The 19090-nt window shown below is 42.2% G+C and overlaps 4 protein-coding genes and 2 long non-coding RNA genes across 6 annotated transcripts in view; 5 read left to right on the forward strand and 1 right to left on the reverse strand.

Annotated features, from left to right (window-relative positions):
• Window positions 1–65: 65 nt before the first annotated feature.
• On the forward strand, window positions 66–3500 carry LOC148884432 (endoplasmic reticulum chaperone BiP-like). Its single transcript, XM_089021177.1, has 10 exons — window positions 66–215; window positions 698–859; window positions 935–1166; window positions 1490–1627; window positions 1719–1831; window positions 1903–2293; window positions 2367–2604; window positions 2682–2849; window positions 2972–3397; window positions 3481–3500. Exons 2-10 carry the CDS (start codon window positions 744–746, stop codon window positions 3498–3500), a joined length of 1842 nt encoding a protein of 613 aa, XP_088877303.1. The 5' UTR covers window positions 66–215; window positions 698–743.
• On the forward strand, window positions 3352–5374 carry LOC148884433 (endoplasmic reticulum chaperone BiP). Its single transcript, XM_089020991.1, has 4 exons — window positions 3352–3747; window positions 3821–4058; window positions 4136–4303; window positions 4436–5374. The coding sequence occupies exons 1-4, from the start codon at window positions 3538–3540 to the stop codon at window positions 4990–4992; spliced, it is 1173 nt and encodes a 390-aa protein (XP_088877117.1). The 5' UTR covers window positions 3352–3537; the 3' UTR covers window positions 4993–5374.
• A 1172-nt stretch (window positions 5375–6546) lies between these two features.
• On the reverse strand, window positions 6547–9714 carry rabepk (Rab9 effector protein with kelch motifs). The gene is made up of 8 exons (XM_089020990.1): window positions 9574–9714; window positions 8895–8949; window positions 8668–8819; window positions 7917–8072; window positions 7677–7841; window positions 7216–7365; window positions 6926–7075; window positions 6547–6847 (listed from the first exon to the last, which is right to left on the reverse strand). Exons 2-8 carry the CDS (start codon window positions 8945–8947, stop codon window positions 6582–6584), a joined length of 1092 nt encoding a protein of 363 aa, XP_088877116.1. The 5' UTR covers window positions 8948–8949; window positions 9574–9714; the 3' UTR covers window positions 6547–6581.
• A 1423-nt stretch (window positions 9715–11137) lies between these two features.
• On the forward strand, window positions 11138–12727 carry LOC148884435 (uncharacterized). Its single transcript, XR_016118330.1, has 3 exons — window positions 11138–11207; window positions 12020–12070; window positions 12675–12727. It is a non-coding gene; the product is annotated as an uncharacterized LOC148884435 (long non-coding RNA).
• Window positions 12728–13096: 369 nt separating this feature from the next.
• Window positions 13097–15651, forward strand: LOC148884436 (uncharacterized). Its single transcript, XR_016118329.1, has 4 exons — window positions 13097–13207; window positions 13298–13366; window positions 14358–14419; window positions 15532–15651. It is a non-coding gene; the product is annotated as an uncharacterized LOC148884436 (long non-coding RNA).
• A 1429-nt stretch (window positions 15652–17080) lies between these two features.
• Window positions 17081–19090, forward strand: part of rgs3a (regulator of G protein signaling 3a) — a 93748-nt gene continuing 91738 nt past the window's right edge. Inside the window, exon 1 of the mRNA XM_089020987.1 lies at window positions 17081–17237. The gene's annotated coding sequence lies outside the window, so the exon portion shown is untranslated. The remainder of the gene's footprint in view (window positions 17238–19090) is intronic.

Raw genomic sequence — 19090 nt, forward strand, 5'->3', positions numbered from 1 at the left:
ACGTACCAAAAAGAACCAATCAGCACATTCCAACGAGCAGCCTCTCCTCCAATCAATGGCCTCCACGATTGGGAAGCGGTGACGGAATATATAGGGACAGCGCTCGATTCATTCCCGATCAAATCTCCCCGACAAGACTACAGATAGAATCGAATCTAGAGACGAGCGATTTCTATTGTCTACGCTTCAAGTTAAGGTACAACCCGACGATTAAGGTATGACCTATTTTTTTTTGTTGAACGTGTTTCACAAATGGCCTTAGTGTAATTTATTCAAGGATGTAAAAAGACAAACGTTACACGTGTACTGTGATATCCTAAATATGTCTTCTGCCGCGTTGCGTTTGGTTGTAGCCGCTATTTTAATACATTTTGACATCTTAAAACATTACAATGTCACAACTGACTGAAATATATCGCCCCCTTTTAAGTCTACCAGGCAAGCTAATTGTTAGCTAGCTAGCTACCGGCCTCGAGAAAAAAATGTAGTAAAAATAATGTATCAAAAAATAATAAGTAGTCATTGAAATAAATGTATTTTGAGCCGCACGATGTATTATATGAGAACATTTGACATTTGAATATCTCCCTTGAGCCGTATCGTCTCCATTTCGTGCGGCTAACTGAACGTACAGGATCAAGTTGGCAGACAGTGGCCGACGCTATTAACAAATGCAATCATTTTTTTCTCCCTACAGATATACTCATATTTTATCAAGGGACTTGAGCAATCGACCAAACAAAATGAAGTTTCTATGGATGTTAGTGGCGCTGGCCTGCGCCGTGTATGCTGACGATGACGACAAAAGGGAGAATGTGGGCACCGTCATTGGCATCGACCTGGGGACTACTTACTCATGGTAAGCGTGCTTTTTAAGCGAATAATTAATCATGAATCTACTAGTACCAACATTGTCATTTTCCCACACTTTCAGCGTCGGTGTCTTCAAGAATGGCCGTGTCGAGATCATCGCTAACGACCAAGGTAACCGCATCACTCCATCCTATGTGGCGTTCACTAGTGAGGGTGAGCGTCTGATCGGTGATGCCGCCAAGAACCAGCTGACCTCCAACCCAGAGAACACGGTGTTTGATGCCAAGAGGTTGATTGGTCGCACTTGGGCCGATTCTTCTGTCCAGCAAGACATCAAGTATCTGCCTTTCAAGGTATTGTGATAATGATATAGGGGGATAACACTGATTGGTTAATATTAGTTAATATGGAAGTAGTAGGATAGAATCTTATTATTGAAATGAATACATGCTAATAAGAAATGCAGTACTTACTACCATATAATATTGGCTTAAGAGATTTATGTATAAACGTGTTACAGTATCAATTTAGCAAGATAATGGGGATTTTTTTTGTGATCTCTTGATATTTGCTACCGTATAGATATCTATCAAAAGATCAATATTTGCTGTTAGTATTGTAGTACCATTTTATATAGTGCACATTTATCAACAAGAATTATTATGGTCTTCTTCAGGTGAATGACAAGAAGAGCAAGCCGCACATCCAGGTTGATATTGGCGGTGGTCAGATGAAGACATTTGCCCCTGAGGAGATCTCTGCTATGGTTCTGATCAAGATGAAGGAGACCGCCGAGGCTTATCTGGGCAAAAAAGTATGAAAAAAAATGTCACCTACAAATTGCGGCCCTTTACTCATGTGTGAGCCATTATTTTGTTTTCTAAATGCTAGCTCTCTTATCTCAGGTCACTCACGCTGTGGTCACTGTTCCTGCCTACTTCAATGACGCCCAGCGCCAAGCTACTAAAGATGCCGGCACCATTGCTGGACTCAATGTGATGAGGATCATCAATGAGCCGTAAGTTTTAAATGATCGAATCACCCTTGTTTGTATTTTTCCTGTCCTGAAGTGTGGCCTCCTTTCTGCAGAACTGCTGCTGCCATTGCTTATGGCCTGGACAAGAAGGATGGTGAAAAGAACATCTTGGTGTTCGACCTCGGTGGCGGAACTTTCGACGTCTCCTTGCTGACAATCGACAATGGTGTGTTCGAGGTGGTAGCCACCAACGGTGACACCCACCTCGGAGGGGAGGACTTTGACCAGCGTGTCATGGAGCACTTCATCAAGCTGTACAAGAAGAAGACTGGCAAAGACGTGCGCAAAGACAACCGTGCCGTGCAGAAGCTGCGTCGTGAGGTGGAGAAGGCTAAGCGGGCACTATCTGCCCAGCACCAGACCCGCATTGAGATCGAATCCTTCTTTGAGGGCGAAGATTTCTCAGAGACCCTGACCCGTGCCAAATTTGAAGAGCTCAACATGGTAAGTTCCCTTAACCTGTTCAGGAGTAATTTTGACCTGCCATCATTTAGTACATTGTCCTTGTGTTGTCCAGGATCTGTTCCGATCCACGATGAAACCCGTGCAAAAGGTGCTGGAAGACTCCGACCTGAAGAAGTCTGACATTGACGAGATCGTCCTAGTTGGTGGCTCCACACGTATCCCCAAAATCCAGCAGCTGGTGAAGGAGTTCTTTAATGGCAAAGAGCCCTCCAGAGGAATCAACCCCGACGAGGCCGTCGCCTACGGCGCTGCCGTACAGGCCGGCGTGCTTTCCGGCGAGGAGGATACCGGTAAGTTTTTGTCACTCGTGCATTGGATCATGTTTACAAACTTTAAAATAACACAATTTCACCCTTTTTGCCTTCAGGTGATGTGGTTCTGTTGGATGTCTGTCCTCTTACTCTTGGCATTGAGACTGTGGGAGGAGTCATGACCAAGCTGATCCCCAGGAACACTGTGGTGCCCACCAAAAAGTCTCAAATCTTCTCCACGGCCTCGGACAACCAACCTTCTGTCACCATTAAGGTCTATGAAGGTAAGAGTCTCGGCCACATGATGCTTTTATACAGGGATTCTGTAAAATTGGAGACACGGGTCTTGGCTGAGAAGTCCATTTTCGCAACACGATCTCTCAATTGTACTACTCTACTATTTAAGGTGAACGTCCCCTGACGAGGGACAACCATCTCCTGGGGACCTTTGACCTGACGGGCATCCCCCCGGCGCCACGTGGCGTGCCACAGATCGAAGTCACCTTTGAGATCGACGTCAACGGCATCCTTCGAGTCACAGCAGAGGACAAAGGCACGGGCAACAAGAACAAGATCACCATCACCAATGACCAGAACCGGCTAACACCCGAGGACATCGAGCGCATGGTGAACGATGCTGAGCGCTTTGCCGATGAGGACAAGAAGCTGAAGGAGCGCATTGACTCCCGCAACGAGCTGGAGAGCTACGCCTACTCACTGAAGAACCAGATCGGCGAGAATCACCCTTGTTTGTATTTTTCCTGTCCTGAAATGTGGCCTCCTTTCTGCAGAACTGCTGCTGCCATTGCTTATGGCCTGGACAAGAAGGATGGTGAAAAGAACATCTTGGTGTTCGACCTCGGTGGCGGAACTTTCGACGTCTCCTTGCTGACAATCGACAATGGTGTGTTCGAGGTGGTAGCCACCAACGGTGACACCCACCTCGGAGGGGAGGACTTTGACCAGCGTGTCATGGAGCACTTCATCAAGCTGTACAAGAAGAAGACTGGCAAAGACGTGCGCAAAGACAACCGTGCCGTGCAGAAGCTGCGTCGTGAGGTGGAGAAGGCTAAGCGGGCACTATCTGCCCAGCACCAGACCCGCATTGAGATCGAATCCTTCTTTGAGGGCGAAGATTTCTCAGAGACCCTGACCCGTGCCAAATTTGAAGAGCTCAACATGGTAAGTTCCCTTAACCTGTTCAGGAGTAATTTTGACCTGCCATCATTTAGTACATTGTCCTTGTGTTGTCCAGGATCTGTTCCGATCCACGATGAAACCCGTGCAAAAGGTGCTGGAAGACTCCGACCTGAAGAAGTCTGACATTGACGAGATCGTCCTAGTTGGTGGCTCCACACGTATCCCCAAAATCCAGCAGCTGGTGAAGGAGTTCTTTAATGGCAAAGAGCCCTCCAGAGGAATCAACCCCGACGAGGCCGTCGCCTACGGCGCTGCCGTACAGGCCGGCGTGCTTTCCGGCGAGGAGGATACCGGTAAGTTTTTGTCACTCGTGCATTGGATCATGTTTACAAACTTTAAAATAACACAATTTCACCCTTTTTGCCTTCAGGTGATGTGGTTCTGTTGGATGTCTGTCCTCTTACTCTTGGCATTGAGACTGTGGGAGGAGTCATGACCAAGCTGATCCCCAGGAACACTGTGGTGCCCACCAAAAAGTCTCAAATCTTCTCCACGGCCTCGGACAACCAACCTTCTGTCACCATTAAGGTCTATGAAGGTAAGAGTCTCGGCCACATGATGCTTTTATACAGGGATTCTGTAAAATTGGAGACACGGGTCTTGGCTGAGAAGTCCATTTTCGCAACACGATCACGATCACGATCTCAATTGTACTACTCTACTATTTAAGGTGAACGTCCCCTGACGAGGGACAACCATCTCCTGGGGACCTTTGACCTGACGGGCATCCCCCCGGCGCCACGTGGCGTGCCACAGATCGAAGTCACCTTTGAGATCGACGTCAACGGCATCCTTCGAGTCACAGCAGAGGACAAAGGCACGGGCAACAAGAACAAGATCACCATCACCAATGACCAGAACCGGCTAACACCCGAGGACATCGAGCGCATGGTGAACGATGCTGAGCGCTTTGCCGATGAGGACAAGAAGCTGAAGGAGCGCATTGACTCCCGCAACGAGCTGGAGAGCTACGCCTACTCACTGAAGAACCAGATCGGCGACAAGGAGAAGCTTGGCGGAAAGCTGTCCGATGAAGACAAGGAGGCCATCGAGAAGGCAGTCGAAGAAAAGATCGAGTGGATGGAGTCGCACCAGGAGGCCGATCTGGAAGACTTCCAGGCTAAGAAGAAGGAGCTGGAAGAGGTGGTGCAGCCCATTATCAGCAAGCTCTATGGCAGTGCGGGTGGCCCGCCACCAGAGGGTGCTGAAGACAAGGATGAGTTGTAGGATGATCTTGTCACTCAGTCACCTCTTTAAAAAAACAAAACAAAAAACACCTTGATGTACATATTGGACGGATGGGACTCATTGTGAGAGGGAGGGGCGGCCATATGAAATCTCCAAAAGACTTTGAAGCGAGTTTCAGCTCGTGAGGTGTTTCTCTTCACCAATAGGTGGAGAAATGTCAGCCTGGATTCTAAAGGCTCATCACTGCTGCTGTTCTCAGGCAGTCCTGAGGGGTATCACATAGTAGTAGTCACAGTAGAAGAGGGTGGGAGGGAGAGGGAGGGTTTGCTCTTCATGGGTAGGCTGCCTAATGGCTCCTCGATGCTAAAAGTTATTTATTGAATCTGGAAAAACAGTGAAATAAACATTTGATACAAAATAAGTTGCTTCTTTATTTTCTCAGCGATCGGTGTCCCATGATTATGGAGCACTTAATTGCATGACATTTTTTCTCCCATCAGTTGGACTAAAATCTCCCGGCTTCACAAAAGGTAGTTTTGATGAGAAGTGATGGATTAGATTTACCTTTATTAGTCTGAGTGGAGAAATTTACATTTCACAGCGGCAAAGTGATGAAAGAAAGTAGAAAAACAAAGTATAGGAGCTACTGGAAAGGAGGCTACTCTCGCAGCGCCATCGTGAAGTAAAAGGAACAAAAACCTAAATATGACAACACACATTCATTCTTAAGCACTTTCTGTACCCTCTTTGTTACACGAAGCAGTTCTAGATGAAAGAAGATCAAAGTGTCCTTTTCACCAGTGGATCACTGACATGGTGGAATGTGCATGTCTACTACAAGCTAAATGTTGAAAGCAAACAAAGCTGTAGCATCCATTGACAAAAAGCAACTGTCTCACATCTCTTGTACCACAGAAATGCGCTCAAATTCCAAGCTGTGACAGTTCCACATATGCATCGGCGCTCTGTGTTGAAGCTACTCATCGCGGTATCCAAGCCATGCACCCATCCAACCGCAAACTGTCCAACAGCACTGGCATTTCCGCTGAATAAATCAGGGATGTGAAGATGCTGCCCATAGGTGCAAAAAAAGCACAATCGCCGCAGAGCTGTCCAGCGATGACAGTCAAGCTCGTCGGCACTTGCTGACGGCTGCCTACTAGAGTGCAATTTTTGACTTCTTGGAGTGTCGCCGGAAAAGCGGACGACCCAGAGAAAACCCAAACAGGCATGGAGATAGCATGCAAACTCCCCAAAGGAAGGCTGGAACTGCACTCAAACACTGCACTGCTGTGCTCTCTATAAAGTCGGTCCGAAATCAAAATATTGATACAACAAGCTGTCAATGTGAAGGACCTTAAGAGCAAAATGTTCACGTATTTCCCGGTGTATAAGGCACACCCTAAAGCCTTCATTTTCTTCCAAGCAATATGCTAGTTTTAAAATACACAATTCATTGGGGTGCACCTTATACACCGGAAAATACAGTAATTCACTGAATCTGGTTAATTTAGGACACTAGGAAAAGAAGATACATACTTATAAAAAGAAGATACTTATAGAAATACATTGGAATAAATGCTTGATACAAAGTGATTTTCTTCAACTTTAATTTCCTCTCTGGTTGATCAAGTCACCACGGTCACAACACAGTCATTGTGTATGACACCTTGTGCGTCCATCCCACCAAATACAAAAGCCAAGTGTACTGTCTCTGCGTGTTGTGTCTTGGCTGGAGTGGATTTTGACGGTGCTTCAGGTTTCGTGGAGGCCGTTTGAACTTCACCGCGATCTCCCACAGCCTTCACCTTCCACGGTAGCAAACACATGCCGTGGTCCAGACGGTTTGGGGGCAAATCTCCCTGAAATTTCATTAAGGTCCAAGACTTCTTTTCTGCAAAAAAAGCCACAGATCTTGTCATCAAATATGCTCTGCCGTGTTTAAGTAGTACATGATATTCAGGAATTGTACCTATGTTGAATTTGTACATGGCATTGCCGGCTCCATCAGCAGTAAGCCCACCAAGGATGTAAATATTTTTGCCCAACGCCATGGCCGAATGTGCTGCCACACCAGGTGGAACGTCGCCTTCGGGTTGCACTAACGCCCACGTCATATTACCTTTAAAATAAATGCACATGTGAATGACATTGGTGTCAGATTCACAATTTCATTCATTGTAAGGCTTCCACACCTCAATATTTTCCCCCCAGATATAAAAAAAACATGAGACCAAGATAAATTCCACTTGACATTCTTACTTGGATCAAGAGAGTACATATCATCCAAGAAAATGTCGTTCACCATGCCGCCATGAATGTAGATCTTGGAGCCTGCCGCCACTATAATGTGTCCGTGTCTGACGGGCGGCTGTGGGCCATGTGTTTCTGGCTGCGTCCAAGTGGAAGATGCTGGGAAGACAACAGTAATGCTAACATCAACAACATCCATCTATTTTCTGAACTGTTTTATCTTCACAAGGATTGTGGGGATGTTGGAGCCTACTCCAGCAGTCTTTGGGCAGTAGTTTTAGTGAGTTATGTGTAATGGAGTCATGTATTATGATTATTAAATTATGACGGAAGTGACGCAACGGCACACAGTATGGCACCATGCGACTTCCCAGGTAGCTTCACCTCCGTCATTTAATAATCATAATCCATGACTCCGTTACATGACTTCATTACATTTGTATGTGGTAATAAGTACATCCAACACTCACCAGTGTCAAAGACATGAAGTTTCTGGTCAACGACAGGTGACGCTCCTGCTTCCCCACCAGAAAATACAAATAATAAAGTACCCCTGCAGGCTGAGTTAGTGTGATATGTCCTTGGACTGGGCGGCTCGCCCGTTACTATGACATTCTCCCACCGTGCTTTGCTTTCTGTGGATCACAAAAGGAGGCAAACTTACACCCCACTATCAGAGACTAAGTTGGTCGGTCATTTTTCTTTTTTACCTGCGACTTTTACTTTTTGGACAGAGTTATAATTGCCACTTTGCTCCGCACCCCCGAACACCCACAAGGTCTGTGGCGGGCTACCAGGCGCCAATGCGCAGTGCTCATATCGAGGCTTAAGACCCTCCCAGGGTAACGGATCCCACTCAAGACACTCTAGGAGTCAGAGGATAATAATTGCAACGATGGTTCAAAACCAAAATAAAATGCAATGATAGATGTTCAAAAATTAAAGAATATTGAGAAATACAAAGGCAATCTGTGGTTGGTGGTTGTGCAAAGGTGGTCTGACAATGTTGAGAAATCACAATTCTGTGCTCACGAAATTGTAAATGAATTAACACTTTCCAAAATCAAACTTTTGTTTTGCCTCAAAATGAACATTGTTAAAATAGTTTTTCTTTGTGGTTCTCAAAATCACGCATGCATTTTTTGTTGGATACTGTAATATTATTTGTTATTTTGCGACCCTAAATGAATAAAAATGCTAAATCTGAAAAGCACAACTGTAAACATGCACACCGATAAATGAAAACCTGCATTTTTTTGGTGAAATAATGTCTACAACTTGTTTAGATTTCAGTCATAAATATGAATTTATTTGGTTATAAATTAATTGGGCGGTCAATGGATTTAAGCAATCTGAACGGCCGTTTACTAGTGTTATAATCTCCCTACCCATTGCTTATTCCTGCCCATGTATTGAGTTGAGTTAATCATTTTTAAGAGAGCGAATTGCTAATGTCCGTACTCAGATTTAAGGCATGTGTATGCGAGAAGCTGCCACCGGGATTTGCTCCCCCAACTATAAGGATCCTTCCACTGCCACCATCCCCTGGCCAGTAGGTGCAGGTGTGTCCCACGCTCACACCCGGCGACGTTCCGCTCGGTTCCAAGGAATACCTAGGTTGAAGTTTCAATGTTGGAAAAAATAACAAGGTTGGCCATCTGTATGTATCGACTTTCAAATTTGCTTACCATACTCCTGGTTTTGGCTTCACTTGAGCTTCGAGCACCGGGAGTAGCTCCATGTCTGCCGATGCATCAAACGAGAAAAGCAAAAAGCTATGCTAGGTTGGAAAAGTCATGTTTCTTCTCAAAGACACTGCCTCTAAAATGTGTAAATTATAACGAATCTAGATTGCCATCTCTTGAAATTAAGAGACGATTTAGCAGGCGTTGCTATGGTCTTGCAAAGTATTTGAAATGTGAGAGATTTTACACTTCAAGTCTTGGTGAACCAATCGTATCGCTTCTGCGGGGTTCTCAGACAATGTCCGTAACCGTTGGGTGTTGTGTATTACTGGTGAAATATTTTCAACAATGATTACATTGATGCTGTGAGGTAATATTTATTAGAAAACATAAATTATATTCCAAGGAGCAAGGTACTTTTACTGCACGGCGGTACTTGTTTTAAATCGATGCAGGTTTGCGATATCTTTCTCGATGAACATATCTGACACTTCCCATTTCCGCCTAGTGACTACTGGTGTGTTCATATCATGTCCTAAATCGGAACTCATATAATCTAAGCAAAACACGAGATAAACCTCAATAAATGCACTTCACTTCCAACACATACATGCTGTTCTACGTGTGAGATGAATAGAAACGTATTGTTTACCTCCACCCATTTGGAAAACAAATATATTACCTGTCGCTAATTCATGTTTGATGTTGATCTTTTTTTTCTCTTAGTCGGGTTGCAAAGGGTGATGGTGTTGCAAGGCAGATCTTGTGTAATATTACATTGCAGATTTGGCCCAATACAACCGTGAGACTTTGCTATTTGCGGAGGTCTTTCACTTATGTGACGTTTAACGAGACGTCAGTGAAGGCGAACGTGTCTTGAAACCACGCCTACGCCAGCGCTCACTTACGATTTGCAGAAGTTTGATAGTTTATTTCGCCAAATTCCTCCAGTTAACAAACTCTGAGTTGTAAACAGGCGTATGTGTAAATTTGGTGATAATATTCATTCTTCTGAAGTTACAAGTATAAATAATGCCTTCGCCGGTTTTTGAGCAGTAATCTCTGTGCACTGCGGTATTCGAATTGAGATTGCACTTCTATTTTTACTCGTTAGGTGGTGCGATTGTTTTGGCAGTTGATACTTATTGGAGGACCATTCTTCTCTTTCCTCTCGGTCCCACATTTGAGGATAACTTCCTGTTTTCCTGCTCACCCTTGACCCTACTATATTTGCACGATCAGCATACGTTCTACTCTTGCTCTATATATGTATTTTTGGGCCTACTGTGAGTAAACGTATCGTCACCTGTTTCCTTCCAAGGAAGCACAGGATAATTCTCCTTTTGTTTAGCCTTCATTCCAACTGATAAGGACCGGAACGACCAAGGGGGATTTTTCTAGTGGAAAAAAAGAAGACGATGATATTTTAACGATCCCGAGGGAAGGACTAGACTAGAAAGGAAAAGAAAGAACACATGTGACTATGAGTTTTGTCAGGAAAAAAACAACAACCCAAGGTTGTTTTGAATTTGAAGAGAAGAGGATGGATTTGTGACATGTGAATAAATACATAAAGTTCATTTGCGGGTCACTTGTGCACTGTCGCTAAGCGGCATGTCAATATAATACATGGGAGCTTTGTCTCTTGTGTCACATTTGAACCCGGAGGTGTGTTAAATCGTGCTCCGATTAATCTGAATTCTAGCAATGCAACCTAATCACCTTTTAAGCTCCACTGTAGACACAAGCACACACACTTTACTCAAATGGTGTATTTAAAAACATGTTTTTGTCTTTGAATATGCATTGTTTGTACTGGATTTTTATTTGTTTCCCATGGTTTTGAAAGGAGGCAGATGAATCACCTTTTGCCTTTTAATTTGTTGTATGTAAATAGTTGGGTCTTCAGAGTGCCTACCTATCTATTTTGTGTGAAAATTATTTTTTTTCTTCTGTGCATTCATACATCTGTCGGATTCTTGTGCTGAGTAGTTGAGTGTGGCGAAATTACTGTATGTGACATTTGAAACACACACCTACACACACACACACACACACACATACACACACACACACACACACACACACACACACACACACACACACACACACACACACACACACACACACACACACACACACACACACACACACACACACACACACACACACACACTGACAGCCACTATCAAATTTCTTGGGAGTCTCTCTCATTCATTTGCGACCGGATTCTCTCTGCGATGTCTTTTAAGGTTTACCTGCGTAAATCGTCCGTGACGTCTTCCAAAGCCTCGTCCTTCCTCCTCACAACTCATGGTAAGTTCTCGTTTGTATGTTTTAGTTCATTTGATTTCAATTATGCTGTAAGTTTACATTGTAATTATGAAAAATGTAATAATCACTCAGCACATCCTTCGGTGTGCTAATGAGGTGGCCCATTGCATCATTTATGGAGGGTATGAGCCACACCTGCAACGTTGGCCCAAAGAGCAAAGCCTTGTTTTTCTGTTGAAACTAATCAGCAAGGATGGAGTTATAAAGGGGCCAGATCTGTAACCAACTGACCCAAGGATTCAAGGGATAGAAAATGCGTTGGGTTGAAAAAAACCCACACAAGTTAAAAAACTTACTAACTTAGAATTCATTCCCTTTTCTCACTTTGAACTTGTCATCAAATAACTTGTCATCAAGTAATCAGCCATTTCGCCATTTTGCTTGACATTTGAAACAGCGTTCCTGCTTTGTTCTTCTACATCCCCACATGCCAACCTCGCTGTGGGAACGACAAACATCCTCCATACCCACCGTGTGAGTGGGGGCCAGAGGTAGTGGTTTCGTTAGTGGTGTATGCCTGTACGCTTTGGAGCTGGATAAATTTAGACGAGCGGCAGAAAGCCAATGTTAGTACTGGACCATGTCAATGTGGTCAACAAGGCTTTAAATGGTTGGTGACAGTGCTGAGAGACCGGCAGAAGGAGCTGAGACATGAAAAATGCCTGCACAGACAAGAGAGATGACAGATGATTAACATTCAAACATACACGCACATGGACACACACACATACACGTTATTGCAAGCAACATTCAGTTATAGTAGGCAGTCTTCTCACTGTCTTCTTCTTCTGCAGGACAGTTAAAACTGTCAATCATCCAGGAAGGAGAAGTTCTCGCTGTAAGCGGTGAGTCTTGAGGGGAAAAAATATTTCTATTAATAAAAATGTGAAAAACTTCATGTTATCCGTTCACTGGTCACAGCATAAATGTAAGAAGAAACAGGTGTAATAAAAAAGTACAATAAACTCTTCACCTTTTCAAATGCCTTTACTAGCTTCCCACAGCCTCTCTATCGAGGTGCAGTGATAGTTGTGTTTGTTTTCCCCCCTTCATTTACCAAATGAATCAAATAACGTGCAGTGCGCCTACCATGTCATTCTATTATATTTAATCAAGCTCTTCGTATTGACTTTAGAAATATACTCTGCCGTGCATGTCACAAGTTATTTTTTGCAATAGAAGACACAGCCGTGACCATGTTATGCGTCAAAACATGTTTGTCTGTTGCGATGCCATCTGTGAGAAAAGAGATCTCATTAGATTTTCCATGCATGCCTCATATTGTGACAAATGCTTATACAGTGTATAATCTAGTTCTTTTACAGAACTATTTATTTTTCATTGCTTTTAGTAAGCTTTTTTGTTATGTTTTTTTGTTGTTGTTTTTTTCAAAAATATTGATCACTGTGAGATTTTTTTAAAATAACATTCAGATATTTCACTTGGCAGTTTTGGAAGCACACGATATGTTGCACGAGCACAAGGGATGTTGTGACTCCTATACGTATATATGTAGAGGTGTGCTATGCATCTCTTCCTGTGATAGTTTTGTAGCAATTTCAAAATATAAAATGTAAATCAAGAATGCAGAATCATGTGTCATTAGGAGTGGGGAAATACTCTTTAGAATACTGGTTCATTTTAAACACGACATTGGTGACAAAATAATAGATTTAAAGGTTGATAATTTGAAAATTGTATTTGAATGCAGTATCATGAGCCATTGGTTTCACACCCCTTATTTAATAATATTTTGACCTTCAGGTCTCTTGGTCAAAGTTACCTTCCAATAGGATCCACTTCACCAAGAACTTTAATTTTGGCAAGCGCTATAGAGAACGAAGGAGTTGATTTTATTTTGAGTGCTACTGGTGCTTGTTTTGTCAGGTTGGCATGTTTCCTGACAGTAACCCTAGAGAGCGGCAGAAGACGGCACTGGTCCCTAAGTGTAAAAATCCCGTCTTTCTACACAACTTTTACTTGTAAGCACTCATACAGTATACTCATTTATGGTAGTACAACTTTTGATTTTGCTGGCATGACATTTTTTATTATATTTTTTTTAATTACAGTGTGATACGTGACAAGGACCTTCACAAGCGACTGCTCTTCACAGTGTGGAACACTGATTTCGTCTCCAGGTATCCAATGGCATGGCTCACCACAGCAGCGAATTGTCCTTCTTGTTTTATGAGTGTTGTCATCTCCCGATGTGCATGTGTTACTTTGCGTATCACTCTCACCTCTCACTTTAGCAGAATAAGACGGGGAATAATCTGGGAAAGAGGACATACAAAGGCTAATGTATGTGCATGTATATATGAATATTTGTATGTCGGTGTGTGTGTGTGTGTGTGTGTGTGTGTGTGTGTGTGTGTGTGTGTGTGTGTGTGTGTGTGTGTGTGTGTGTGTGTGTGTGTGTGTCTGTATGTGTCATGAATTGTTTTTTCCTGTTGTATGTATGTATGTATGTATGTATGTATGTATGTATGTATGTATGTATGTATGTATGCATATGTGCGTGCGTTTGTATGTATGTATGTAGTGTATGTACTGTACAGTTCTGTACAGGTATGTACATGTCTGTACGTACTGTACATACTGTACGTACTGTACATAATGTACGTATGTATGTATGTATGTACAGTATTTACGTATGTCTTTATGTCTATATGTATGTGCGTATATGCATGTGCATATGTGCGAATGTTCCTATGTGAATATGTACAGTACGTATGCAATAAACCTTCTCGGTTGACAATGATGTTAACCAGCCCTAATAAGAGGAGCATGTCTCCGTTGAAAATTTCAGATTATTTATCCTGCTGCTATTTCATTCACCCAAGGCTAAAATGCATTGAATAGCCGCATAAAAAAAATCTAAATTATCTGTTGTTTTATTGTATTTGGGCCTACAAGTGCATGACCAATCTCTCTTTTGATTGACCACAAAGGCACCAAGGTTGATACAGTCTTCAAAAGAAAAGGAGTGATTTTTTTTAAATGATTATTATAATCTGCATTTATTGTACCAGTGAATGCCTTAAAAGCTGAGCAAAACCTTGTGTTAATGAAATGAACCTTTTTATGCAGATCACAATGCCGTCTCCTCTACTTTTTTTGTTTGAACAGGAGGAGTGAGACTACTGGGGTGCATGAGCTTTGGTGTCCGCTCCCTCATGGAACCGCACAAGGTGAATTCACCTTGTACATTTCAATGGCACATGGTGCCAGTGAGCACAACTTCACAATGAGTAGTAGTCGGCAATCATAAACAATTCTTCAAAAACAGGCTTCAAATAATTGGAGGCCATACCCAGTTGAGGTTTAGAATGAGAAATTTTAATTCAGATACAATGACATGCAAATGAGGGAATAGTTTTGGCTCACAATGAGTTGCATCACCTTCTCCATTTTCTACTTTGCAAACTTGATTATTGGTGCTTGGGCTGCCAGGCCTATGCTGATTCCGTAAACCTGATTAGAAGTCCCATTCAAGTTGGCAGGTTGGTTTGAGAAGCAACCGGTCACAGCGAGTTCATCAAAATAGAGCTTTACCAGAAGATAGCAATGCACTTGTGTGTTTTTCTAAACTCTCATGTATTTCCCAATTCACTTGTTGGATTTATTTTTCCATTTCTGAATGTGTGCCATTTTGAGGGTAAATATCGTAGAATAGTGGAAATCCCTCCCTGACTCTGTGCATACTGTATTATCTTCCCTTCCCCCTCTACCCTTTTGCTGCATCCTACTGCCTGCAGAAATGTTTCCACTTGCATAAGATGCTTTGAAAGCTGAGATTATTGTTACTGTCCACAGCATGTCATTATTTAGTACAATAAGACGGGGTTGTTTGGATGTGTGTGTGTGCGTGTGTGTGTGTGTGTGTGTGTGTGTGTGTGTGTGTGTGTGTGTGTGTGCATGCGTGCGTGTATGTGTGTGTCAGTGTCAAATGACGTATGCCCTTGTGACGGCATGTCCTTGTTTTTACATGAATGTGTCCAATTCTTTCTCATTAAAATTCAGACACTTGCTGCCTCTATACAGCATATATACATGTAACACACACAGACACACACATGCACACTCACATTTACATGCACACACCATCTGACATCCAAGGCAGAAGTGCAGAAGCTGGGGGGGTCGGTGATGGGGGGTCAAAGAGCAGGTCATCAGTTGCTGGAATAAACTGAGTCAATATAGTCTGTGTGTGCCCTGGAGGAAAACAGTGGGTTAAATTCTTCATACAAATACATGACAGTTTGATGCTGACACGTACTGTACTTGGTTTCACCATTGGTAGGAGGTCCGTGGATGGTACGACTTGCTTCAGGAAGAAGTGGGTGTGAGGAAACATCTTAGAGTACCTGGGCGACAAAAAACACATTGTGCTGGTAAGAATTTTCAATGTACTGCCACATGCAACAAACAAACAAACAAACAAACAAGCAAGCAAACAAACAAACAAACAAACAAACAAACAAACAAACAAGCAAGCAAACAAACAAACAAACAAACAAACAAACAAACAAACAAAAACAAACAAACAAACAAACAAACAAACACATAAATACTGGCAAATAAATAAATACATAAAGAAGGAAAGAAAGAAAGAAAGAAATACCAGTAAATAAATAAATGGATAAATATGTACGATGAGTCATTTGTAAAGTCAATCTCTTTTTTTTTCATGGCATTGTATGTCACTTCAACACAGCCATTACACTAATTTCCAAATGTTATTTGTCTGACTTGTGAATTGCTGCTTCTTTGAGCTTCTTATGCTTTGCAATTTTACAATACATGGTCCCACAACTTTCTCTGCCCTGAGTGGTCCCAACAACGTAAGCCATGATTGTGGAAAGGTGATGGTGGTTTGACAACAGTTGCCATCAAAACACTGAAAAGTGTGCTATAATTATTGAGTGTTCAAAGCCTGTAACAGACGTCCCATACGAAACAAAAATATATTTTCCAATACATAACTGTCGTATATTATAGTATATTGTAATATATTCTATTCAATGTCATTTCCCCATATATTTTACATTTTAAAATCATTTGATATATTGTCAACACATATATTGTTCAATACATTATATATTGTTCATAACATATTGTTATATATTGTTTATATATTGTAGTATATTGCAAAATATACAAAGGATTGCCGATTTTCATGTCTTGGAATGTATTCAAAAATAACTTGTAATATCTGCATTTGTATAGTACAAAACATATGTAATTTTGCATTTATAAATAACTCCCATCATGTATTACAATTTATATTGGACAATATATCGTGACGTATGTAAAAATATATGACCAATATATGATGTAATGTATTTTTATACGTGTAATATTAGATGGAAATATATGTCACAACTACACACAGATACATGTTTAATTGGAAACTAAATGGCGGTGGCTCACTAGATATTTATTTTCCCTTCCCAAGATGAAATTAGATTAGTATGTGTAATGTCTCTTGTTACGCTTATCCTGTCGATAATGTGCTGTCATAAAAAAATAATGTGTATGTTACAGCTAGTTATATTTGCTGAGTTTTTTTCCCCTGTTTTATCAAGGCTGCATTCTAGGGATAAATATTTGCCAAGCTCATATCATACTGCACAAACATGTGTGTGTGTGTGTGTGTGTGTGTGTGTGTGTGTGTGTGTGTGTGTGTGTTAGCTTTGGCTTCTTTCGGACGAGAGGTGTTTTAGCAAGGGATTAAATGGGGAAGTGAAAGAGGGTTTGGGAGATGACAAGGGGGGAGTGAAAGAGAGAGAGGGGGAGGGAGAGGGAGGATTTCTAGACCGAAGCCCGCCGCCGCGTCACGCTCATCAGAGAGCAACACAGAGCTTCACTCTGCCGTTGCTCTGCTCAGGCTGCTGATGTGGCTCTCCACTTCAGTCCATACACCTTCCTGTTGCGTGTCGTCTTATTTATGTGTGTGATAGTATAAGTGTGTGTATGAGGCTCCACAGTGACAGCAGCCTACTTTAGGTGAGTACTACGTTTGTGTTACTTTCTTCAAACAACAGAAGTAAAGTTGCCATGTCTTGTGAGATCCTGCCTCGTGTTCCTGCTCCACAAGGCTCCTCATCATCCACCGTTGTTCCTTATAATTATCACAGGCTCACTGCCTCTTATTTTATTTTACTCCCACTTGTTTACCCCATTTGAGACCCCCGTCCATAACCACCAACACTCACTGACACCACACAGCTGCTGGCATTTCTTTGACATCCAAGAGCTGTTTCACACAACGATACAATACATTCTGTTATTTTTTTTTATCTGGTATGAATATTTTGATTTCCATTTTGCTGAACAAAGAAATGGCATGTGCAGTTGAAACTACAACCACGATATTTATTTAGTGTCCTTGAGAGATTTGAAAAGCGCTTAGAAATTAAATGTATTATTATTATAATATCTAAATTACACTCATGCATCCCACCCTCCCATGCCCTATTTTTATCTGAGGTGGGGGTAGGGGGTCATTACTTTAAATAGTTAACATGACATGAGAACACGCCATCACCCAGTCCTGTTTTTCACATCAGTGCTTTTTATTAATGGCCTCTAGACATGCCTTTCATTCAAATGTTGACTCTAATTATAACTTTATGACAGCACACTGCAACTTGGGTCTAAATGTGTTGCTGCTGAAAAAAACGGAACACTGTAAAGTGCAATTGTACCATAAATGTCCCAATGCCTGGCAGCCTACAATGACCAATAATCTCAATCAAAAATGTTTTGTAAATACAGAATTGTATTTCTCTTGTGCTGGATCCCATCACATTGTACGGATGTACCCAAAGAAGTGGCTGTTGCGTTTCTATTATGATTTATTCACTTTACACCGTGATCTCCGTACGTGATTTTTATGGTGCTTGCATGAACTTGGCTACTGTACACCTCATGCAACTTTAAAATGAGTTTACTCCCAGGTAAATGTGCAGGACGGAATGAGGCGGCAGCAGTGGTAACGGTAGCAGCAGCAAACCACTGGGAGGTCTGCTCAAGGATTATTTGAACTACTACTAAGACATTGTCAATAATGCAGATAGAAAGAGAGCAGGAGAGGAAGTTGATTTCAGTCGAAAAACAAGCACATCTGGCTTTAGATTGCACTCCTCTCATGCAGGGGTAATACTTGCCCCACTACTGTCTCATCAGATTCATATGGTAGTTTTCTCTCTCTCTCTCTGTCTCTCTCACTCTCATTCTCTTTCTCTTTCTCGCTCTCTCTCTCTATCATGAGAATAGTGGATGGAGGCGGGGTTTGGGGGGTTGCATACTCATGCACTTGAATGTTGCCAGGCCAGCTGGCAGAATGTAGGCCAATGGCTCTGCTGCACAATGACGTGCACAAACATGGAAATGATCAAACACCCATTTAGTATAATGCAACTGTGCGCGCGTGCATGTGTGTGTGCGCATGCCCACAAGGTCCATCTTTGCGCTCATGTTTCCAGACCCGTCCTCCATCTGTTGGGTTCATGTGGCTAGGTTTGAAAAAAAAAATACAAATAAAATAAACGATCACTCCACCTGCATCATGTTTATTGCAGCGACGATTTGTAGTCTTAACAGTTTATAATCAAAAGGGCATTCCAGAATGTGATGAGGCCGGTTGCACTCGCAGTGTATGCACCCACTGGACCACAAAATAAGAACAGTGTTATGCTGTAGTTTAAAGTGTCTCCAAGATCATGCTCATTTTTTCTGCAACATTTATGTTACTATAATTGTGGTTTAAATATTACAATCTGCAAATGGCAAAATGTATTTAAAATATGCAAGAAAGTGATTAGCAGGCTCCCTCTCTGGTTTGTGGAGGAATCCTC

The sequence above is a fragment of the Hippocampus bargibanti genome, linkage group LG18 (assembly GCF_051943395.1).
Source record: "Hippocampus bargibanti isolate YZ-2025 linkage group LG18, ASM5194339v1, whole genome shotgun sequence".
NCBI classification, from domain to species: Eukaryota; Metazoa; Chordata; class Actinopteri; order Syngnathiformes; family Syngnathidae; genus Hippocampus; species Hippocampus bargibanti.